This window comes from Artemia sp. Qi Xiang Cuo, chromosome 19, assembly GCF_049724085.1.
Source record: "Artemia sp. Qi Xiang Cuo chromosome 19, ASM4972408v1, whole genome shotgun sequence".
Lineage (NCBI taxonomy): Eukaryota > Metazoa > Arthropoda > Branchiopoda > Anostraca > Artemiidae > Artemia > Artemia sp. Qi Xiang Cuo.
The window spans coordinates 24,840,296-24,865,728 of record NC_142812.1 but is presented as its reverse complement, the minus strand read 5'-3'; the positions used below and the strand labels follow the sequence as shown (position 1 = coordinate 24,865,728).

Genomic DNA, 25,433 nt, shown 5'->3' with positions numbered 1-25,433 from the left:
TACACAATTTGCCCATATTGTTCACATGTAGTTTTGGTTATTGGGAAATATAGGAAGATTTTTCGGAATAATTTTCTGCCGGGAATGTGTGGGAAAGTTAGATAGAAAGTAGATATTTTCCATAGGTAAGACAGTTTTCGGGGGGATATTCCAGGAAAAATAATACACGGGGGTAGAGGGAAAGGGATTTCCTGGCATGATCTGAAAAACCCCAGAAATCAAATATAAAAAAAAACAGATTTTTCCAACTGAAAATAAAGAGCAGCATTAAAACTTAAAACGAACAGAAACTATTCTGTATATGAGTTGGGCTGCCCCTTTCTCAATACTCACTCTTTACGCTAAAGTTTCACTTTTTTTTCCTGATTTTTTAGGAAAGACTACTCACACACAATTTTATTAGCAATTTTAAAGAGCTTCAAAGACTTTGGCGTAAAGAGCGAGGGTTTAGAGAGCGGCAGCCTCCTTCATACATAGAATAATTTCTGTTCGTTTTAAGTTTTAATGTCGATCCTTACTTTCCGTTGAAAAAACTTGTTTTTTCTATATATTTAATTTTCATTTCAAGTCAGACTCTTGTAGGGTATAAAATAAATCTTAAATTACTAAAATAACAAATTCTTTGTCTCTTCTAGATTTCCATGATGTAATTCTGGAAAAGTGAATTTGGAAATCCAGAATTTAGATTTTTATTATGAAATTTCTAATTTATTTTCTTTTTTTAATCTCGTATGCATTTAAAGTAGACTGAAATGATTGTAGCGATTCGCCACAGAAACAAGGGAGGGATGAGGTTTTCTGAACCTTGTCATTTGCACATTTACCAGACGAAGCTATCAAATCTTAGCCGAACTTGGTAAGAAGCAAAAAAGTCGCTTCCCAGTTACCTCTTTCGGATGTCCGGCTGCAATCTATCTATTACCAAGGACTTAGGGGGAGGGGGAAGAAATAGTTCAATAATTTTTTTCATCAGGATTTTTACCCAAGGGGAAAGTTAGATATTGATTGCTGTCTGAATTTAAGTGTTTAAGCAATACAGAAAATAGACTATCGCGTAATTTGTGCATCAAAATCATCAAATAAGGCTAATAGAAAAGCTATATCGAAAAATAAGATAAGGAAGTGCTTTGGAGATCTCTAACGTTTCAGTATTAGACTGTCTGTCTAGCCTAATGAAAAATATTGTTCATCATACTACCTAAAATCCAATATTGAAAATTTTACTTACACTTCTACTTCTGTAAGTCTGTGACCTTGAGGTAAATCTACGTCACAGTAATGGTCTGGTGTAAGTGTAATAAAAACTTGGCTGAAGTAAACAAAACTTAGAAATATTAAAAATGGTGCTGTCAACAGAAACAAAAACTTTTGATATCGCCCAAACGAACCGATATATGGCAATACGTCATCAAAATCGGCTATTTCATTTTCCGAATATATTTCTTGGCGTTTAATTTGCTGACCTAATGATTCCTTTAGTTCCCTTGCTGTTTTTTCTTTCTCAATTTCAGAAACAGAAAGCCTGGGAAGGTAATAATGCTTCCATTTTTCGGATCTTATCGGTTCAGAAGCGCTTCTTTTCCATGGTGGGGTTATACCCTCGTCGTCAACCCATGCCGGGTTTTCTATTCCAGCTTTTAAATCCATTAGAATAGAAATCTTGTACACCTGACTATAGTAAGTAAGGAACTAACTATTAAGGTGTTTTCACATTCGAAATTGACGAAAAAAGAGACAAGATCAATGCCTTCAAAGAGGGCGGGACTTGTCGGTCTACATTGAAACATTCTTCATTTGACTTGTAGAATAAGGCCTGCACATGATGAAAAGTAATAGTCACTAACACTCGATTAAACACCCAGCCCAAGAAATACACAGCAATCTTTAATTTGATGGGTTACGCGTTAAAAACGAATCACAAAACGAAAATTTATTCTTATTGAAAAATAGGCCGACTTACAACGGGGTTAAAATGAGTTTGAAGACTTCCTATGTGTAAGACTGGCTTTTCACTGCGCCATTTTAATGAATATTAATGGCCTCTAAATAAGCAAGAAAACAGGTTTTGTTTTAAATTGGTCCCATGTTTATTTTCAAATGAGGTACTTACGTGCTATAGCAGACCGCCCAGAATGAGTTATGTCAAATACCTAACCTAACCAGGGGCGTAATTTGCTTTGGGGTTGGGGGTGGGCTACTGCCCTTCCCAGACCTTGGTTTGCCCTCCCCCAGACACAAGTTTACCCCCCCCCAGCTGAAATTTACTCTTCTTGTCAAAACTAAGATAAGCCTGCATAATTCAAGCATCAACAGAAACGGATCAGTTTTCTTTAGTATATATTTATTACTATAAAGTATCTTTATAGTAATTTTGCAGTAGTATATAGTACCTTTATGGTACCAAATGGCCCATTTTTCAGTTTTTACTTCCATTTTCACTTGGTTTGGTAAAATTGGCTCTTACTTTGCCCCCCCCCCCCAATGATTTTGACGAAATAACGTAACTGAACCTAAACACCTCTATATATTACATATTTAATTAAAATATACCTGCATTGTACTTTATCTCGCTCAGGCTTAGCTGATTACCTCCGAGTGGAAACAAAAAACCGGTTTCATCAAACAGTTCGTGGTAACGAACTGCAAGTAAGGAGCGCCCCGGCTCAATAGTAACCAAAAGTCTAAAAGACGGAATTTTGATTCCCATAGATACATTAAATCAATCATATTTTAATGCTTATTTCAAATATATAATTTTCATCAAATTTAGTATTTCCCATCAAAAGTTGCGCACCTGAGAATATTTGCCTGATTTTCGAAAATAGGGGGAAAGACCCCTTGAAAGTTATAGAATCTTAATGAAAATCACACCATCATATTCAGCGCATCAGAGAAACCTACTGCAGAGGTTTCAAGCTCTTATCTACAAAAATATTGAATTTTGCAAGGTCACGGATGCGAGTTTATTTTTTTTTTGTTTTTTTTTTCCAGGGGTGATCGTATCGACCCAGTGGTCGTAGAACATCGTGAGAGGGCTCATTCGAGCGTAAATTAAAATTTCTAGTGCCCTTTTTACGTGACAAAAAAATGGAGGGCAACTAGGCCCCCTCCCGCGCTTATTGTTTTCCCAAAGTCACCCGATCAAAATTTTGAGATAGCCATTTTGTTCAGCATGGTCGAAAATATGATAACTATGTCTTTTAGGATGACCTAATCCCCCGAAGTCCCCGGGGAGAGGGCTGAAAGTTTTGAACTTTACCTAATGTTAACATATAGTATTGGTTATTGGGAAGTATACAGACGTTTTCAGGTAGGATTTTTTCTGCTAGTGGGGGTGGGGATAGGGGGGTGGGTCGGGGGTTATGTGGGAGGATCTTTCCATGAAGGAAGTTTTCATGGGGGAAGGGACATTGCTATGAAGGGGGCGCCGGATTTCCAAACATTATTTAAAAAAAAGATCAGAAATTATATAAAAAAAAAGTTTTTCAACTGATAGTAAGGAGCAACATGAAAACTTAAAACGACAGAAAACATTACGTATATGATTGGGTTCACCCCCTAGTCAATACCTCGCTATTTAAGCCAAAGATTTTTTAGTACTTTCATAAGAGGTATTTATTCTAATTAACGGAAGTTATAATTAAGGGGTCATTTTTAAAGAATTGGAACGAAATTCGAACTTTAGCTTAAAAAGCAAGGTATTGACTAGTTTTTCAACTGATAGTAAGGAGCAACATCAAAACTTAAAACGACAGAAAACATTACGTATGTTTCGAGAAAGCTATTTAACCAAATAAAAGTAAAATTAATATCTTCGGGGGACCTAATCCTCCGAAGTCCCCGGGGGGAGGGCTGAAAGTTATGAACTTTACCCAATGTTAACATATAGTATTGGTTATTGGGAAGTAAACAGACGTTTTCAGGTAGGATTTTTTCTGGTAGTGGGGGTGGGGATGGGGGTGGGTGGGTCGGGGGTTATGTGGGAGGATCTTTCCATGGAGGAAGTTTTCATGGGGGAAGGGACATTGCTATGAAGGGGGTGCCGGATTTCCCAGTATTATTTAAAAAAAAGATCAGAAATTATATAAAAAAAAAAGTTTTTCAACTGATAGTAAGGAGCAACATGAAAACTTAAAACGACAGAAAACATTACGTATATGATTGGGTTCACCCCCTAGTCAATACCTCGCTATTTAAGCCAAAGATTTTTTAGTACTTTCATAAGAGGTATTTATTCTAATTAACGGAAGTTATAATTAAGGGGTCATTTTTAAAGAATTGGAACGAAATTTGAACTTTAGCTTAAAAAGCAAGGTATTGACTAGGGGGCGAACCCTCTAATATACGTATTAAAAATATATGAATATAGAAGTTCGTTACGTAAGTTAATTCGTAAGTTACGGAAATTTATTACTAATAAAAACATTCGTAAATAAAATTAAAGAAGTTTCGAGAAAGCTCTTTAACCAAATAAAAGTAAAATTAAAATGCAAATTTTGTTTTAATTTTTCATGTTCGGTAAGCTAAAATAAAAACCTGCATTAATTTAAAAACGTTCAAAAATTAAATAAAAAAAACAAGTTTTTTTAACTGAAAGTAAGAAACGACGTAAAAACTTAAAACGAACAGAAATTATTCCGTATATGAAAGGGGCTGTCCCCTCCTCAACGTCTCGCTCTTTACGCTAAAGTTTGACTTTCTCACAACTCTATTTTTTTAAACAATAAAAACATTAGCGTAAAGAGCGAGGCGTTGAGAAAGGGACAGCCTCTTTCATATACGGAATAATTTCTGTTCGTTTTAAGTTTTAACGTCGTTCCTTATTTTCAGTTAAAGAAAACTTGTTTTTTTAATTTAATTACGGATCAAGAACAAAGTGGGGCGGCTATAAGACGTAAGTAGGCCTACCGCAAATGATCCTGTAATTGGATAAAGAATGACTAACTCATTAACAACAAAGGCACAATCCCTGTCTTCTAATAAGCAAAATTATTTGAAAAAAACTACGTTTTCTAAAAGGCTGTTAAAGAAGAGTTAAAGGAGTTAAAGAGGCTGAGTCACAAGTTCGAACCTTAAAACGTACAGGGATTAGGAGGTACAGTTGGGGGGGGCTGCCACCCCCCAAATCCCCGCTTCCGTATATGAAAGGGGCTGTGCCCTCCTCAACGCCTCGCTCTTTAAGCTAAAGTTTGACTTTCTCACAACTCTTTTTTTTTAACAATAAAAACTTTAGCGTAAAGAGCGAGGCGTTGAGGAGGGCACAACCCCTTTCATATACGGAAGCGGGGTTTGGGGGCGGCAGACCCCAACTGTACCTCCTAATCCCTGTACGTTTTAAGGTTCGAACTTGTGACTCAGCCTCTTTAACTCTTTAGAAAACGTAGTTTTTTTCAAATATTTTCTGCACGTTTTTTTACAGTTTATTACTTATTATTGCTTTACTAACTGTTAGCTGATCTTTTCAGGAGTTAAAGATGGGGGGCTGCCGCCTCCCAAACCCCCGCTTTTGAAGATTCTTGTGTTAAGGCTTTTAATTCCTGAATACTCAAATCAAATGCACAGTAAGATTTTTATCAGCCGCCCCAGGCCCCATGTTATCAAAGCAGTGGAGACTTACCTGTAACCTGAAGGCCGACTATGATATTCTTCTGGAGACGCCTGTTGAGCCGAAGGACTTAATAGATTGGATTTAAAAAAGAAACTCATTTTCTTTTTTAAACTTTAAATTCAATATAAAAAAAAATTTCTCTGACGGGGAATCAAACTCGGGTCTTCCGCCTGACAGTCAGGAATAGCGACCACTATACCACAGAGACACGTTACATTATTTTTATTCTGTGAGATGTATTTTTGACGCAAGCAAATCCCCACAAATCTTGATATTTGGATTTGGAAAAAAAGGAACGGAGTGATCGGATTGAGCTGAAATTTTGAAGATAAGCTCCCAGGTCCCAGGGAGAAAGCTTATCCTCTATATTTCAGTCCGATCAAACTACTTTAAAGGGGGGCTGTGGTGGGAAAAATTAACATGGGCTCTTGTTGGAAAACGAGGTTTTTCGTAAATGTAAATTCGGGGGATAATTTTTTCGGTCTGAAAATACCAAAAGGTCCTAACAAGTCAAATTCCAGTTCGAATGAGTCCTCATTAACTCGCATCTGTTGCCAACTGTGGCCTGCAGGCGTGGCTGATAAAAAAAAAGAAATGAACATTAAGTGGCTATATTTGGTTTTTGTAAAACAGAGAAGGAGTGATCGGATTGAGCGGAAATTTCGAAGATAAGCTCCCGGGCCCTAGGAAAACTTAACCTCTAAATTTCAACCCAATCGGACAACGTTAAAGGGGGGCTGTGGTCGGAGGGTCGAAACTTCCGGCCCACTTTTACCCATGAAGATAAAGTCGGAAAGGGGTGAAATTTTGCACGTTTCTTAGTTGGCGCTTGGGCTACAAAATGCGATCACCGCTGTCTCTCTGCAACCGCTAGGACCGGAAATCGCTTAACATTGTGGTGGGTCGCCTCTTTATAGATGCACAAGTGTTCCTCCTTGATAGTAGTTTAAGGACATCGTTCTGCACTAATTTTTATTCGGTGAAAATTCACCGATATTATTTTTTAACACATAGTTTTTTGATGGCAGGCCAACACTCTATCCGTTTCCTTGAGTTTTAGCACTTTTTGAGCACTTTTTTTTTACCAAATTAATTTAAAAAACTTTTTCCTCAAAATAAGTTTTTTTTTTAAATAAGTAGAGAGCTCCATTAAGCCAAAAATGAGCAGAAATAAAATCTAATATTCTTCCAAGCGTAAAACAACCAAAAATAACTGTCAACTAATAAACGAAACTAAAAACGAAGAGAAAATAAAATAATTAGCCTAGTCAATCTCAAAACAAGCAAAAATTAACATCAGTAGGGCTGATTAAGCCCCATGCCTTCTCAAGACGAGAACATAATTTGCACTTTGCTGAAAATATAACAGAAATGACCGTGGTTTGTCAGTTTAACTTACATATACTGATATTTATTCCTTAAGGTTTGATATTTTTTATTTATTAAAATAATTAAAGTGAAATATTAAAAACGTATTTTGTTTTCAGTAAAGCGCAAATACTGTTTTGGTCTTGAAATGGCATGGGGGTTATCAGCCCTGCTCATGCTAATTTTGGTTCGTTTTGAGTTTGGCTCAGCTATTTATTGTATTTTCTGTTCGTTTTTAGTTTCATTTATTTGTTGATAATTATTTGTAATTGTTTTACACTTGGAAGATTATTTGATTTTATTTCTACTCATTTTTGGCTTAATGAAGCTCTTTACTTTTCTTTGAAAAACTCGTTTTGTGGAAAAAGGTTTTTCAATTAATTTATATTCATTTATTGTTGAAATAGTATTTTTCATGGAAAATATTTTTTGAAATATGTTTTCGGTTTTTTTTCTATAAGAATTTATAATTTGGGTTGCTATTTGCATGTTGGAGAAACTTTTTCCTCAACTTTCAATCCTGACACAAACAGTGTTTTTAAATTTAATTACATACCTCCTGAAGTTGACCTGAAAAATAAAACTTAATATCATTCCCAAAACATTCTATCAAAGCTCTTTGACAACCTGGATACACTTACACTCTTTTGATTTATTTAAATTGTAAGATCAGAAGTAGTAATAATAGCAACTCCGAAAGTTTCAAATTTATGCCTCCAGTCATTCTTGGTTTATTACTAACATTTCTTATTGGCAACCATAAACACAATCCCTTTTGATATAGTTTAAAGTAACATTTAGTTTCAAAGCATAATGGGCCAACTGCATAATTATGGGGGATTAACATGCCCAATATCCCTAAAGACATAATTGCTGGACCGTTCTACTATGGTGAACAAAATGGCTGTCTTAAAATTTTGACTGGATGCGTTTGGAAAATCAATGGGCTTGTGAGAAGGGCTTCTTACCCTCCATTATCTTTTCACTCTTGAAAAGAGAATTTTTACTCTTTTACTATACGAAGTGTCTATACGAATATATATTGTGCCCACATCGCTCTTTACTTAGACAGCACTATTGCACTGCGTATGGTATGCTCTATCTTAGTTCAGACACACTAATGACCTACACATAAATGCTGAACAGTTGAAAGAGTTCGGCTAAATAGACAAGCTTATCTTAACCAATTTTTTTTATTTTTTTTTTAAAGCCATTATTTGTTGAAAATTCGCCCAAAATGATTGAGGCATATCTGAATACGGTACATTTTATGGGTGTTAGGATTTGAAAACCAAAAGTAAACGTCACACCCCGTGAAGGAAATGGGACCCTAGAAGTCTGGATATTATATTTCACCAGTTTTAAAACATCAGCACTAAAATCGATTTCTCCTGCTACAATCTTTATATTTTAAGACATTGACCTGCAACATTGTGACCAGCAAGATCTTAAGATATATGTATGAAAGTAAAGAGCAAGATTGAAAGTTGAAACGAACAGAAATTAATTCTTATATGAAGAGTTTACCAACCTACATCCTCCACTCTCTACGGTAAAGTTTAACAAGTCCTTAACTGAATATAAATTATTCTATATTTGAGTAGGGCTACCTCCTCCTTAACCCCCTGCTCATTGTGTTCAAGTGTTATGCTGCTTTCTTGAAAGAATTTATGGATAGAACAAATGTAATTAATGGATAACTGGATTGTTGGATTTCCGATTGCTAAACTGAATTGAAAATTCTAGCACTTGAAGTTTTTTAGTACTTAAAAATAGCTTCTAATTGTTCTAATTAAACGAACATGGTATTTCATTAGTGTTCTTAAGGGATTGGGACACAATTCAAACTTTAGCGTAAAGAGCGAGGTGTTGTGAAGAAGAAACCCCCTCATATACGTAATAATTTCTGTTCGTTTTAAGTTTTAATGTTGCACCTTACTTTTAGTTTATCGTTTTTTAAATAATGCCAAAATATCTGGCTACTCCTCCACGGAAAAAAATCTCTGCCCCCCTCCAGGGATTTATTCTCTAGACAATTCAATCCTGGTGAAAATTTACCCCGGAGAATTAACCTTAACATCTCCACGCGTATAATTGAGATGGAAAAGAGAAAGCAAGACATAAGAAGAATTTCGGATAGAAATTTTGACAAATTCTCCCAATTTAAAATTTCTCCTGAAAGACTCGCCCCCTGAAAACTCCCCTCCCCATGGAAAATTATCCCCATGGAAAACCCAACCAGCAGAAAATCCCCCCACACATAAAATGTATGCATACTTCCCAATAGGAAATATAATATGTAAGCAATAGGAAAATTTTTGTGACTTAAAGACCTTTCTCCGGGGTCTTAGGGAGGGTCATGATATCCCCAAAGCCATAGTTATTCGGCCTTTGAACAAAATGGCTATCTAAAATTTTGATCGGGCAATATTGATAAAAAAGGGGCGTGGGAGGGGGCGTAGTTGTCCTACATTTTTTGGTCACTTAAAAGGGGCACCAGAACCTATAATTTCCGCTCGAATGAACCCTCTCCCGATATTCTAGGATAATTGGGTCGATACGATCATCCCTGGCAAAAAAGAATCAAAACAAAAAAAATTAATAACAAACAAATAAACACACATCCGTTATCTTTCTTCTGGCAGAAAATACAAAATTTCACATTTTTTAGATACGCGCTTGAAACTTGTAGAGTAGGGTTTTGTGACACGCTAAATCTGATGGTGGGATTTTCGTTAAGATTCTATAGGGGGTGTTTTCCCCTTTTCTCAAAAATTAGACTAATTTTCTCAGGCTCGTAATCTATAATGGGTAAGAGTAAACTTATTGAAACTTATACATTTGAAATCAACATAAAACTCCGATTCTTTTGATACATCTATTGGTATCAAAATTTCCTTTTTTAAAGTTTCGGCTACAATTGAGCCGGGTCGCTCCTTGCTTACAGTTCGTTATCACGAACTTTTTGATTTGTTACCACGAACTGGTGGATACTAGCAACGACTAGTGGGCTAAATACTCATTCTAGCTGGCTATTGAATCTGTTTGTGTAGGCTGATTGTCGTGGCTTTCACGAAGAAAGAGTTTCTTGGGGAGAAGGGAGCTTGAAAAATTTGAATCAAAATAATATCAGAACTAAATTTTTAAAATTGAATATCACTCCTCCCTAGAAAGAAATCCTAGATCTAGCCTCCTCACCCAACGAATGGGTTTCTGGATGCGTCCATAAAAGTGTTTTCAATGGCGATGTAATTATCTTGCTGATAAAATTCATTTGATGAGACTTAGATCAAACTTGTAAAAGTGTTTGCTAGTATTTGACCAGATATTTGTCGTTGATATTGAAGTTCGCTGTACCAAGGTATTGATGTCCATTAGATTTATAGTGAGAAACAAGATTCATCTATTTGCAGAATTTTAAGAACTGTAGCTGCAATATTGTGACATATCAAATTACCCAATCAGCCTAAGATAAAAATTATATTCCTTTAAAAGATATTCACAAGCATGTCCAATGAAGTATGAACCATAATAGTTAAAAATAAAATTAGGAACAAAATAACACGCAATTCATCGGTACTATTAAACCCTTGATGGCCAGGTGACAAGGCAAACCGAAAGATTGTTTCCGTACTCAATAATTTTCATGTTACATGAAAAAAATCTCCATTTACTAAATATCGATCACTTATCTGGAACTGATATTACTAAACATTAAAAAAATCTGGTAATTTCAACAAACAGAAAAAAAAAATTTCAAATGAAAGTAAAGAGTTATGCCAAAACTTAAAACGAGCAGACACTATCCCACATCTGAAGGATAAAATGAAATTTACCTTTCATATCAAGCTTTTAATAACCTTAAAGCGACCTTTCAATGTCATCGTTGGAACAACCTCGTTTCAATCCTTGCGTCAATATTTGCCTCAGTGTTTTTGCCATATTTATTTAAAACTCCTGCCCCATGATGTGTGATGTAGAGAGTCTTGCAACATTACTTCTCAACTTGCTGCTGCTGTTATGGGATCTCCTCAACGACTATGGCGGTTATATTGAGAAAAACTTCAAGCTGTTCTTCAAATAAGCCCAAGGTCTGTCCCTCAGCCACGACCAACCATGTAATATCGAGTCAAAGTCCTGCATAGCATGAGTAGGAGCTACCGGGGTCATCGGGACAACCTGCCCCATCCATCTCAGGGTTTTCTGGACAATCTGAGTTAAGAATCACATTGGGTGAACAGGGAAAAGGGGCCTTCCATTAAAAACAACATCGTGCCACCGAGGGTTCACGATTATCAGCGTTGTTTCATTTGACACGCGTGTATATTACTCATTGTAGTGGATTTTGGAGGCTGTATCTCAGCCGCGGTGAGAGCGCATCTTCGTAAACCTAAAAATATGAGTATTTCCCAAACGGTATTGAACCTTTGATGACAGAAGACATTTTTGCAATTTGGCTAAGCATTTCCTTTTCAACGGATCCATCTTCTTAAGATGCAATCAAAATCGATGAAGTTAGTAACCAATTCAGAGTGGGCTCCACAAACTGCAATGAAGTATGGACACGTCATCGGGCCTGGCAATTTGATTGCCATTACATCTTTGTGTTTGCCAGCTCACTTCAATTTAGTTTTTTTCATTTTCTTCCAGTAGGACACCAAGAGAATCTGTCAGCTGTTGTAAGGAGTCGTCAAGGATTGCAAGGTCATTTATGAAGTCAGCATTGGTCAAGATTCGACCGCCAAATTGGAAAACCAAACGGCAAGCGATCAGTTGTTTGAGTTATAACGTGATCTTTAACACAGCTGAGCAGTTTGGGGGTGGTGGCACAGCCTTAAAACATCAGTTTTGACAACTAGTTTGAACAGCTAGTCAATTTGAACAACTAGAGAAGGTATGAAACTAAAATAAGCACTACTATTTGTGTCCTGATTTTTAAAAGGGTGTATGTTGTTAAAAATTGCTGAAAATTTTTCTCTTGCATACCAATAAAAGGCCAAACTATAAAGTCTTAAAAAAAAGAAAAGATTTAAAGTATTACTTTTTTTTCCCTGAGAAGGCTGTGTCAATATAAAACGAACAGAAATTTATTAAAAAAAACTTTTTCCAAAAAACAAGTTTTACAAAGAAAAGTAAAGAACTCCATTAAACAAAAATGAGCAAAAATAAAATAAAATAATCTACCAAGCGTGAAACTACCATAAATCAGCATCGATAAATAAAAATAACCGAGTCAAACTCAAAACGAGCAGAAATTAACATAAGTTGGGCTCAAAACCCCTATGGCTTCCCAAGGCCAGAACAAAATTTGCACTTTCCTGAAAAAAACATAAATGCTTTTACTTTTAACTTTAATAAATCAAATAATATTAACATTTTGATTTCTAATATCAGTATATGCATATTAATCTGACAATGCACATTCATTTGTATTTTCAATTTCCAATGGAATGAACCTTTTTTGAAGTTTCTACGACAACGCCTTCTATAAAAACTTTATATGCCCCCAGGGCATAACTTACAACCCTTGCTCTGAGGGATGTGGGGGCGTGTCCTCCTCAAAACATAATTTTTATCTGGAAATCAACTACGCTGAAAAAAATGGTTATCTCAAAATTGTGATTGGATGTGTTTGGGGAAATGGTGGGCGTCGACTATTAAAAAGGGCACAAGCCACTCCAATTTCCAATTGAATGAGCCCTTTTCGAAGTTTCTACGACAACTTCTTCGATACGAAGTGCGCTGCTCCAAAGGAAAAAAAGAATAAATAATACATTGTGCCAAAATCGTTCTTATATACCCCGGGGCATAACTTAAAACCCTTGCCTTGAGGGTTGTGGGGGAGTGTTCTCCTCAAAAACATATTTTCTATCTGGAAATCAACTACGCTGAACAAAATGGCTATCTCAAAATTTTGATAGGATTTGTTTGGGGAAATGATGGGCGTGGGGGGGGGGGCTAGTTGACCTACAAACACTTTCGACTATTAAAAAGGGCAGTAGGCACTCCAATTTCCAATCGAATGAGCCTTTTTCGAAGTTTCTACGACAACTCCTTCGAAACGAAGTGTCTTGGTATGGAAGAAAAACAATGAAAAAACATCGTAATAGGATTTAGCTGGCTCTTTGATGGAGTGTAGTATTAGCCATTAGCCATATAGATAGGTGGTAGACAGAGTCAAAGGTATCGTTTAAGTCTGCAGAGGTTATTTAAGCTTAATTTCGGAATTTTCTTGTCTTCACTACCAAGTCACTACTCTGTCGTGTACAAAAAAGCAAAAAAAAAACATTCAGCAAAGGACCTACCCAGTATAAATTCGGCCTGATGGATTTGCCCTTTGTTTTGCAGGATATTCCTGCAGTGGTAATGCAGGTTAATGTGGAGAGCTTTCCTGGCACTGAGAGAAGGGCAAACCTTTGTAATATGAGTTTATCTCTTTCTTCCCTTCCTTTTGCACAGACGCAAAATTGTACCGGCAAACCAGTGTTTCAGGACACACTCTGCTCACCACATTAGAGAGAAAATGAAATATTGAGCCAAAGAAACATTAGCGGGCTCGCGTGCTCCTGGAGAAAAGCTCGATATATAGTTTGCCCATGGCTTTGCAGGATTTTCTGGCAGTGGTAATGCAGAGTCAGTATAAAGCGCTTTTCTGGCTGAGATTGGGATGATACTTCAGTAATTCGAGCATATCCTCTTGTTTATCTTCTTTTTACACAGAGGTAAAATTAAACCAGCACACCAGTACTTCGAGAAATATCCTTTTCACCCAATTAGAGAGAAAAAAAAACATGGAGCCAAAGTAACATTGTCAGTCCTGCATACTGAAGGGGCTAAGCTGATATTCCACATGTTCTAGCAGCCTTATTATTTCTGTGAGGTAAAAATTCATTTCCAACAAAAATGATTATTATATTCATAAAGAGCATAAAAAAAATTACCACTGCCGGATTTTCCGGCAGTGGTAACGCAGAGCAGTATAAAGCTCTTTTCTGGCTGAGATGGGGATGATTCTTCATTAATTCGAGCATTTCCTCTTGATTACTTTCTTTCTACACAGAGATAAAATTAAACCAGCATACCAGTACTTCGATAAATATCCTGTTCACCCAATTGAAGAGAAAATCAGTATAGGGCCTATATAGGGGTGAGATTAAAATTAATTTCCAACAATAATGATTATTATATTCAAAAAGAGCATAAACATATTACCACTGCCGGATTTTCCGGCAGTGGTAATGCAGAGTCAGTATAAAGCGCTTTTCTGGCTGAGATGGGGATGATACTTCAGTAATTCGAGCATTTCCTCTTGATTACTTTCTTTCTATACAGAGATAAAATTAAACCAGCATACCAGTTCTTCGAGAAATATCCTGTTCACCCAATTGGAGAGAAAATCAGTATAGGGCCTATATAGGGGTGAGATTAAAATTTATTTCCAACAAAAATGATTATTATATTCATAAAGAGCATAAAAATATTACCACTGCCGGATTTTCCGGCAGTGGTAACGCAGAGTCAGTATAAAGCGCTTTTCTGGCTGAGATGGGGATGATACTTCAGTAATTTGAGCATTTCCTCTTGATTACTTTCTTTTTATACCGAGATAAAATTAAACCAGCATACCAGTACTTCGTGAAATATCCTGTTCACCCAATTGGAGAGAAAAAAAAGTCTGGAGCCAAATTAACATTGTCAATTCTGCATACTGAAGGAGCGAAGCTGATGTTCCACATGTTCTAGCAGCCTTATTGTTTTTCAAGTACTTTATTGCTGAGAGGACTTCTGCGAGCGTGAAGGGTATTCTACTTAACTTACCGGTAGTTCCTACGTGCCTGCTTGTAGTCTTAAAAGTTCCTCGTCAGTCACCATGACAACATAAGTATTAAGGAGACTTGAGAAATAGTTCCTGCTTTAGTTTTATTGAGCAGTTTTGTGTCTAAATTGCTGGTCATCAACAGACATGAGTGCTCCCAGTGAAGGAACTTTGTCCTTTGAGACAACACGAAGATTTTTGTAAAGTCTGCTGATATCACCGTTCTTGGCAGTATAATCCACATGGTATACCTTTCTTTTTAGAATCTGCTTACTGTCTCTCTGAATATAACTGCTGTGGACACCGTTAAGGCTTCTGCAGGCTGGCCTGTCGCCTAGCAGCCTTGTCTCAATACAGGCATTTTATCACGTTAAATGTGTCTTCTTTGATCCGCGAATGGTTTGCTCGCTTCTTCAGTCCAGTACATGAGGTTACTGAGTCTAGGACAAGAGTTTTGAAAAGAAGCCATGTGTCCTCAGCGTTCACAAAAAGTAGAAGTTTTTCCAACGCTTAAAGGTATCATTGAAATAATTGGAGTGTATTTCAGATTTGCAAAGGCGATATACAACGGCCTTTGGTGTATTCAGATCTTGGGGATAAAAAGGGGTGGTTGGTCCTACCGATCGTATTCAAGATTGCCATTTGTGCGAGATGATTCTATAGTCAATCATTTTATAGGTACGCCCATCATTGCTTTGCCCTGTGTATTTGTGGGTATCTTTCTATCGAATGGTGTGTTCAAGGTGTTCGAACACTCCCCCTCTGGTAAGCATTTGAATTGCTGGAAAAAGTTGCTTCTAAACAGGAAAGAGTTAATGTGTTTATTGACAATTTTAACAAACTTAAGTGGGGATTCTACGTCTATTCCTGTTGGTGATTATTTTACTAGATTTTTATTTTATTAGTTTTTCTTAAAAAATTCAAAAAAAAAAGATTTAAATGTAAAAATTGTATGGAAAGAGTAGTCACTTAAGGGATCTTTCCAGCTATGGAAATGGAAAGTTATGGAAACAGTAGTCGCTTAAGGGAAAGCAATGGACATTTGCGGCCCGATTTTTGATTCAGTTTTGTGATTCCATAACAATAATCATAATGATAATACTTTTCTTCTAAGAAGACTTAATATTTGCTGTTTCAATCTTTGGAATAGTCTCCTCTTTTGCAATTAACTTTGGATTTCGTCCAAACTCTACACTTTTTCAAGAACCCATTTATTTGTTTGTTAAGGCTCTTTTGTTGACATTTAAATCACATTATGGTCTGGGAATCTATAGTGATCAGACAATTTTGGAAATTAGACCTAGTTTATCTGAAGTCACAAGTGCTAAGAAATATGGAGCTTAATTTCTACAGAACTAGGAAATGCGAGACTAAGACAATTACCCAACTTTTGGTTCATACCAAGTTTGGGTTAAACCTTACTGGTCATTCTGTGAGATGTCTTGAAATCAAGAATTCACGGTCTCCCTCCTCCTTTCTGCAAAGGTTAGGCTAGGACCAAACTAAATATAAATTGTATGCTTGGTTTTGCTTCTCATCTAGTATTCCTCCAGATGCAAATCTCTCCATTTTGAAAACATGTATTGTATTAAAGTTTTAGGGCCTCCCCAACCAAAGTTTTAGGCCTTTCCCCACCCAAAGAGGTAAAAGTAAGTCTGGCTTCCCAAAAGGCACGGTCATGAAACTAGCTCTTCTTAATGTTTGTGCTTAGATGAGGTGTAATGGCGCTTTCTGAAGGACGGCTTCATAGCTTGATATCTGAAAAACCTTTAGGTGACTCTACTCAGGATATACATCTAGGGAATCCCTCCATATAGTTTGGATCAGTTCCTTGTCTCCAAAAGAAAAAAAAAACTGGAAGAATTGCTTTTCCTTCTAACCAAGTTTTGTTAGGATTCGGAAATTTAACCTGTTAAGGGACATGCTGTAATAAATATTTATTTGGGATTCTCTCCCACTGCAGGAATCAAAAGGAGTAAGTAACCCCCCCCCCCCCATAAAGCACAACAAAGGCAACTAATCTTAATTCCGACTAAGTTTGGCTAAAATCCGATTATTCCTTCTTCTTGATAACCTAATGATGAGAAGTTGGGGTTATCTCGCTCCCCCTCAACTAAAAATGCAAGATCGGCCCTTACTTCCCACCAATTTTGTTTAAAATCCGACAAAAGCGTTATATTCAGGTCTGTTTCCCCTTTCCTTTTTTTCGCAATGCAATTCGCCGGCTATCAAAATAGTTTTATGCGCCATCTTTTTTAATTAATATGCAAATAGTAGATAGTGATGATAAAAAATAAATCTAAACTATTTGTGAAAATTGTTTATGTATTCATGAAGTGTATTTCTATGTAAAATGATATGATTATCTAAAATTTGAAGCTTTAATGTATATAGGTATTGTATAATATTTTGTAGAATTACTTGAAGTTAGGCTATATGAACATGAATCAGTTAGCCTAGGCTACAAAATGAAAACTGCTCATAGGCTAGGACAGCCCTGATCTAGGCTAATGGTCAGGCTAAGTCTATGCATTAAATATTAGGATATGCTTCGGCCTCATAAGCTTAGATTAACCAAGAAAGAAGAGTTTTTGGTCAATATCTACCAAATCATATTAGCCTATTGAGTTAGGAATAAAGTGAATTCACCATTTGATGTCTTTTGTTATGCTGATTACGAATATAATAAGCATTTCTATCGGAAATTAATTTCTGTCCCCCCCCCGCTATATAGGCTATACCTAACCAAACCCTGATTTGACAGCTATAGGGGGGGGGGGGCTTTAATTAATTTATGTTATAAATGATTGTTAAATTTTTAATCAGCATAAAAAAAGGCATCAAATGGTGTATTCACTTTAGTTCTAACTCAATAATATGATTTGGTAGATATTGACTGAGTTTTTTCCTTTGCAGAATTATAGGCTAAATGGTAGTCCTGTATAGCCTAGCCTAGTTAGCAAGTAAATTTTTAGCAGTTCATATCATTGACTTATGAATAAAGTAAACCTTCTACTTGGTGCATTTGTTATGCTTTTTCCAAATATAGCAATCATTTTTGTCAGAAATGAATTTTACCCCCACCCCTATACAGGGGCATCCCAAGGCTTATTTATTGGGTGGGGGACAATCTGGTAAATATCTACTGAATCATATTATTGACTTACACATACAGTGAATATATGATTTGGTAGATATTTATGGACAATCTTTGTAAATTTTACTGAATTGCTACCTGATTTATGCTGAATTGCTGGCAGAAATCAAGAATTTTGCCTGATTTTGCAAAATTTGTGCAAGAATTTTTGCCTTCAGCTGAAATTTTACTGAATGCCAAAATGTTGGGGGGGGGGCAGCCTGATACAAATGAGAGGTAAGTTTAAAATTTACCCCCCCCCCCCTAATATGCAAATAAATACCATGAATCAGTATAGATAGGGGTGAGATTAAAGTTCATTTTCAACAAAAATGATTATCATATACATAAAGACCATAAAAAAAGGGGTCAATATTTACCATATCATATTATTGAGTTAGGAATAAAATTAATACACCATTCAATGCCTTTTTTTATGCTGATTACAAATATAATCATAATTTCTATCTGAAATGAATTTTAGCCCCCCCCCCCTATATATGTCAATTCAGAGTATATATTTCTACATGAGGGGGGTGGGTAAAGTTTAAACTTACCTCCCATTTACATCAGAAATAAAATTTGCTTTCACCCCCTCCCCCCTAATGTAGAAATATATACTCTGAATTGGCATATATATGGGGGGGGGGTCTAAAACTTATTTCCGATAGAAATGATTGTTATATTTGTAATCAGCATAAAAAAAGCATCGAATGGTGTATTCACTTTATTTGAAACTCAATAATATGATTTGGTAAATATTGACCAAAATAGGCATTGAGTAGTATGTTCACTTTATTTGTAAGTCAATAATATGAACTGCTGAAAATTTACCAGTTAGCCTATTCTCACTTCAAAGGAAACACTAGGTCAAAGTTAGGCCAATAGCCAATTAGGCTAGAATAGGATTCATCATTAAACACATTTAATACTTTCATTAGCCAGTTTATCAGGGATGAATTGATGCCAGCAGTGGATAATTTGGAGTGCAATTGACTGTTGCACAAAGGTGTCCTGAGATGCATTTCATTGGGGGGGGGAGGGGGCAATCTTTGTAAATTGTACAGAATTGATACCTGATTTATGCTGAATTTTCTGCAGAAATCAAGAATTTTGCAAAATTTCTGCCAAAACTTTCACCTTCAGCAAAAATTTTACCAAATGCCAAAACTGTTGGAGGGGTGGCCAAATACCTCCTGGGACATACTTTAGCCTGTAGACCCATCCCTGAAAGTTTCATTTTCCTAACCTAACCTCTTTCCAAGATAGCCAAAAGTAGCTAAAGTAGAATTTTACCCAATTGATTTTCCTGACTGGAAATGTTCAAGAATTGAATCATTGACTATGTGTTCTAGCATCTTAAAACATCTGAAGCTAGGCTGACTGGTCAATAATTCTCAGGCTTGGTGCAGTCACCTCTTTTAATTGTCAGGATTATGTTGGCTACTTTCCAGTTTGCTGGTAGCTATCCATAGGCAAGTGATGTCTGGAAGGCATCAAGACTTCTGCAAAAAAAATATCCTCATGTATAGACAAAATGTAGAGCTGTTCATATTAGATTTATTTATTTGAAAACCCATCATAAAAAAGACAATGATACAGAGCTATAAAAAAAAGAAAGGAAAAAACAATTTAAAGAGAAAAGTAAATGTCTTTAAAATACATTACAACTTCAACTGATTACTGTGTCATTAGAAGTTGTTATGTAAGCTTGATGACAAACCAATTGGAAGACCAAAGTGAGAAATTTGATCAGCAGGCTGGTCCTGTTACTCCCAATAGTAGACTCTTACTAAAAGCATGATTCCAATAGAGAGAGAGCAGCAATTTACTTTCTATATTGGTTATAATACAAATACAAAAACTATGAACATCAAATTGAGTAGAATACCAGTATTTTTCCAATGGATGCATTTTTTTATGAGCAATTTGGCTCACTGCTCAGTTAAGCCTAGGTATTTTAATGAAGCTATTGGTCTGTAATTATGTATGAACTTGCAGCCAAACCAAATGAAATCTGTTAGGACATGCAAAAATGACTGTTTTGCTTGAAAATGCCAAAGTATAAGCTTAGAGCTATACATTGCCAGCAGACATTTCATTGTTTTGTTTAATCATGTGTTGTATTTGGAAATTCTATCATTCGATTTTCAAGTTAAGCGGTACTAATAAACAATTTTAGCAACTTGAACAACTATAAGAAAAATATCCAAAAATAACAACTAGGTATATACAGTTTTGGTAAGAGAGCATCCAATAAACTGGCATTTGCCTGGTAATAGGTCCATTAGCTTGACATAATGTGACAGGTAATGACATCCAAATCAGACACACAGTGATTTTATGAGCTGAGTGAATCAACAAGGTGTAGAAGACAATCAACTAACATCTAGCCATCTATTTGTGCTAAATCTGGCAAATGGTGAGATACCAAAGTACCCATTGCTATGTTTCTACCAACTGCAATTGTTGTGGCCATTTTTCCATATTTTTAATTCAGATTTGATTGGAAAAAAACTTTTTACGTTTAGTATTCCTTAAAATTTAGTTAGGGAAAAATATGTGTTGAAGGGATATTAGCTAAGAAAAAGGAAGGTTTGTCTAAGTCATGCTACCAACTAGAGAGTTAACCCAAGCATTATTAAAACAGTACCTTTCTTAGTTTCACTAATGTCTTTTACATTCATTAAAATGATATTTAAATTTAAATACAAATCAAAAGCAACAAGTTTGAAAATCTTATTTTTTGAGGAACTGTTTGGATGCTCCAGGAGTCTGTTAAACTAGATTTTCCAATATTCATTGTGGAGCTTATGAATTTTCTCAAAATAAAGTTTAGGCATCTTTAACATAGAATTTTTGTAATACACTCATTCAAAAACAAATAACATACCTTCATTCTTTTCATAGCTGACACACTTGCATAAAATTTGTGCATTTTTAGAATTTGAACTGGTGGAATAGGTGCTAGAGAAGGTTGAAATAACTATTCACTTGTTGAAATCCGAGTTGAAGTTGGTTGTGGTTGAATGGAAGCAGTTTTTGAAGTTGAAGATTCATAAATAGGCTCTTTTTTGGACTGCTCTTAGAGTTCATTGCTGCAAGACTACCAATTAGTGATTTCACTTTTACTTGACTCATGCTTAAAGTTGTTTTGTGTTCTCTTCTTGGTGGCTTAGGTGTTCTTCCTGCAAGAAGAATATACATGAAACAGGGGCTTCACAAATGACAAATATATAAAAAAAAACGAAAAACAGTGCAAATTTTTAGGATATTAGATGGGATTTTTACATTTTGCATTTGTCCTTTAATTATCCAGAAGTATTGGGCATTATTAAATAATAAAAAAACAAACAAGTATTTTCAACTAAAAGTAAGGAGCAAGATCAAACCTAAAATGAACAAAAATTATTATGCATATGAAAGGGGCTGCCACCTCCTCAGGACATCACCCTTTATGCTAAAGTTTTTTTTTATAGAATTTAAAAAAGCTATTGTTTTAATTAAACTGCCTTTGTTTTCCAGGAGTTGTTCTTAAACAATTGGGACAAAAAGTCAAATTTTACTGTAAAGAACAAGGTCTTGAGGAGGGGGTCCTCAAGTCCTTTTTGCAGGAGACTATTGACTTTGGGGATGTGAATGGAAATTGTGCACTTAATCAACCCCAGAGTTGAATTAGCACCCACTACATAGTAAATTTTTATTCATTGTCAATAGTGATGTCAAGATCTTGCTCATCTTTTCAGAATATTGGATGACCAGAAAGATAACACAAGCAACAAGGATTTTTTGCCAAAGTGAATTATATGGCACTTGGAAACATTAAATTCAAGAAGCCAAGTCTCAGCCCATTAACTAAGCAGATCAAGATTGTTCAGTATAACCTTCAAATGATGAGGCTGATCTAAGAGGTTTTGATTAGTTGGTGTAGATAGTTAGTTTACAGCTGAAGGTAGAAGGAGTGTCATTAATAAAGACACTAAACAGTGCAGGATCCAATACACTTCCATCAGGCACTCCAGCCAAAACTTGTTTGGAGAGAAAAGAATACGGTTATCAGAGCCATCAAGTAGCTGAACAGGCTAAGATTTAAGCTGGAGAAAATCAAGGATCCAGAGTAGGGATTTCCTAAGCTTGGCTGTATTCAGCTTGATTGGAGGTCACTTGTGAAAAATTTTGTCAAGAGATATAGAAAAGTCAAGTAAAATCATGGCAGCAGGTACCTTTGTACCAAGTAGCTTAGTGATGTAGTTTTGTGACTAATATTCCAGGTCAAAAACCATGCTGCAAGCTGTATATGAGATTGTTTTTTTTATAAGATGCTGGATTACTGCAGAATTACTATTCTTTCTAGAACATTAACAACCAAAAATGTAACACCTATGGGTTGATAATTTTCAGGAAGGTCTTCTTAAATATAGGAGGGGTGGTGGACAGTTTTCTAGTCCCAGTGATAGTCTGGGAAGATTTAAAGACAAGTTCAATAGCAAGGAAAGTGGTTGGGCCAAGACTGCTAGGTATTCATGTTGGGTATAAGGATGATGTTAGAACCAATGGATTATATAGTTTTACGGAATGGAAGTTTTTTTTTCCAACCATTATAACTGTAATTGAAGTTGGTTCCATCTCAAGTGGTATATTGTATACTTGAGAAAGGGGAAAAATAATATTGAAATCAGAGGAGAAAAAACTGTTTGTTGAGAATTTCGACTTTCAGCTCTGGACCAGCATTAGATTGACTATTGTGCAGGATGTCAGGGATTGAATTTATGCTGCAATATTTTGGTGAGGCTTAACACCAGAAGTTTTTGGGCCATTTTTAAAATCCTCAGCCAGGTTTTACTCTAACTTTCTCTTCCACTTCTTGAATTGTTGCCTGGTTATGAAAAGTTTCAAAGATTTCATAATTTCCTGGGGATTTAATCTCTATAATGCTTCCACACTTGATGTTTTTTTTTCATAAATTAGTCTAGTAAATGAACTTTTAAGAGGTTTTGCAAGTTCAGAATAGGTTTGAAAATTAATGTTAAGAAGACTAAGTTGCTAAGGCTAGGAATAAGTGAAGAGGAAAAAAACGATGGGGTAACGAGAAGACTGATCAAGTAGACAGCTTCACATGCCTTGGGACTATTATTAGTATTGATGGCCATTGCAGTGAAGATGTTAAAAGTAGAAACACATAAGGCCTAAGGTGTTATTTTCACAGTTGAAAACAGTTTAGAAGAATATGAGGATAATACTACAAACCAAGAATAGAATACTGGAAGCTACTGTGACGATAGTGGTGAAGCATGGTTCTGAAACATGGGTGCTCTGAAAATGAATGAAGACTTGGTAGATGTTACCTTATATTACACTTTGGAGCAAATCAAGATCCATCTTGATCTGTTAATTGCCCCATACTTGGTGATGTGAATGATTAAACATCAAATGCATCCCACTTGTACTTCCAGGGAACACCATTCCATTTGACATCTAGTAACTTCTTGAAAAGTTTATTGTTGGGTGCTGAGACTGTTGTATTTGAGAGACTATTCCAGTGGTTTACTACACAATAGGAGAAAAACTGTCGTTGGTGTAGAGTTTTGACAGATGGGTTGAAGAGTTTCTTTGAATGTCCCCTCCTGTCAGTGCCAATGTTTTGGGAAATTGGATAATGAATTATGGGGGGAAGCAGGTTCTTGTGAAGTAAGCTTACATGTCATAAGCATATAAGCTCTTAGTAGGCATATCAGCTCTCTACCAGTGTAGGTAATTTCAGCTCCTTCAAGCTTTCATCATGATGCTTGTCTCTCCCCTTAGATACTGCCTTCTTGGCTCTCCTTTGCACCCCTTCCAGAAGCTGTACATCACCTCTGTATCCTGATGATGCTATTCACATTCCAGAATCAAGCACTGGTCTGATAAGGGCCAGGTACAGCCTCACAAAAACACAGGGAGACCTACTGGATATAGTTTTTTTTTTTAAGAATGCTAGGAAAGAGTTTGCATGAGACCCAGTCTTCATGCAGTTTGAACAGAATTTGCGGTGGTTGTGAACAACAATTCCAAGATCTGTTTCTTCATCCTCACTTTGCAGCTCTTGAATGTTATTTACAGCTGGATTGACCATAGTATACTTGAAACCTGGGTTGGACTTTCAAAATGAATAACACTACATTTGTCAGTATTAAAGCTTATGTGCCATGTTGTTGTCCAGTTTTGAATATGATCGAGATCTGCTTTTAGTGACTCATGATTGACTGCATCAAACAACTTTGAGTCGTCAGCATAGAGAGTTAGATGATTTGTAGTTAATCGAAAATTATCATTTATATAGATATTGAATAGGGTGGTTCCTAACACACTAGCCTGCAAGACATCACTGGTGACTCCACATGTCTCAAAGAGTATTGATTCTCCTTCATTAGTAAAAAGCCTGATCAATCAGGTCTGTTATAACATCATAAGACTCCAGAAAATTTGTTTCTACAGATTTTACTAATTGAAAACCATGTTGGGTGGGTGATAGTATCCAATTAAGTCTGAGATGCTTCATGACAGAGTCATTTACCACTCTTTCAAGGATTTTATTAACAGCAGAAGTTATGCTTATGGGATGGTAGTTTTCTGCTCTGGCTTTATTTATCTTTTTGAACAAAGGTGTGAATGCTGTTTTCTAATCTGTTGGCATTTCCTTCGTTCATAGGGAGACTTTGAGTAATTTGGAGAGTGGCTTAGCAATGGTATCAGCAACTTCTTTTAGAAGACGTGGATGTAACCTATCTGGCCCAACTGATCTGTTGACATCTAACAATTTAAGTCATTTGAGGATACAACTTAATTTTGAGGATTTGAACTATTGATCTCAATGGGCGCCATTAGAGAGTGGATTTTTGTGGGCTAAATAATGGGTGGCTCTGTATCTTATGTACTACTAAAAACAGACAAAACCAATGATTTAGTTCATCTGCAATTTCTTTGACATCTGTTAGTTCAGCTCCTGAAGCAGTTAGTTTAGATATTGGTTGCCGACCAGGACTTTTACATGACACATAGTGTCAAATTTTCTTTGGATTATGCTTGTATTCTTTTGCTAGTGTGGCTTCATGGTTCTAGTAAAGTTTCCTGGTTAAATTTCTCGATTTATCTCTTGCTCTTTTGAATTTCATGGACTGGTTGGAACTCTCAGTTGCTTTGTATTTTTTCCAAGATCTCTTTTTTTTTATTGAGCAGCTTTCTCCTGTTAGATACAGAAGAGTTGCTGTCTTGGATTCTACGTAAAGTTAGCTTGAAATTTTCCCATTGCTCCTCTACTGATCCTTGTAAAATTTCACTTCAGTTCACCATTTTCAGTTCCTTCCTGATGGAACTGTAATCCGCGAAGACCCTTTTAATAAATCGATTAGTCACAGTCTTTAGACAGAGCAGTATTTCTACAGTTATGTGAAATATTTTCCAGAGAAATTGTCTAACGATTATTTTGGGTACCAGACTGACTGATTGTATCTCAAATAGGTTTGTTT

The 25,433-nt window shown here is 36.0% G+C and overlaps 2 protein-coding genes across 2 annotated transcripts in view; one reads left to right on the top strand and one right to left on the bottom strand.

Annotated features, from left to right (window-relative positions):
• LOC148940644 (organic cation transporter protein) overlaps window positions 1–1,647 on the bottom strand; it is a 91,057-nt gene extending 89,410 nt beyond the window's left edge. Inside the window, exon 1 of the mRNA XM_089104794.1 lies at window positions 1,229–1,647. Coding sequence (XP_088960920.1) covers window positions 1,229–1,647 — 419 coding nt within the window. The remainder of the gene's footprint in view (window positions 1–1,228) is intronic.
• A 15,455-nt stretch (window positions 1,648–17,102) lies between these two features.
• The window catches only part of LOC148940643 (cytospin-A-like), a 104,136-nt gene continuing 95,805 nt past the window's right edge, over window positions 17,103–25,433 (top strand). Inside the window, exon 1 of the mRNA XM_089105031.1 lies at window positions 17,103–17,186. Within this exon, the coding sequence (XP_088961157.1) occupies window positions 17,177–17,186 (10 nt within the window). The 5' untranslated portion in view covers window positions 17,103–17,176. The remainder of the gene's footprint in view (window positions 17,187–25,433) is intronic.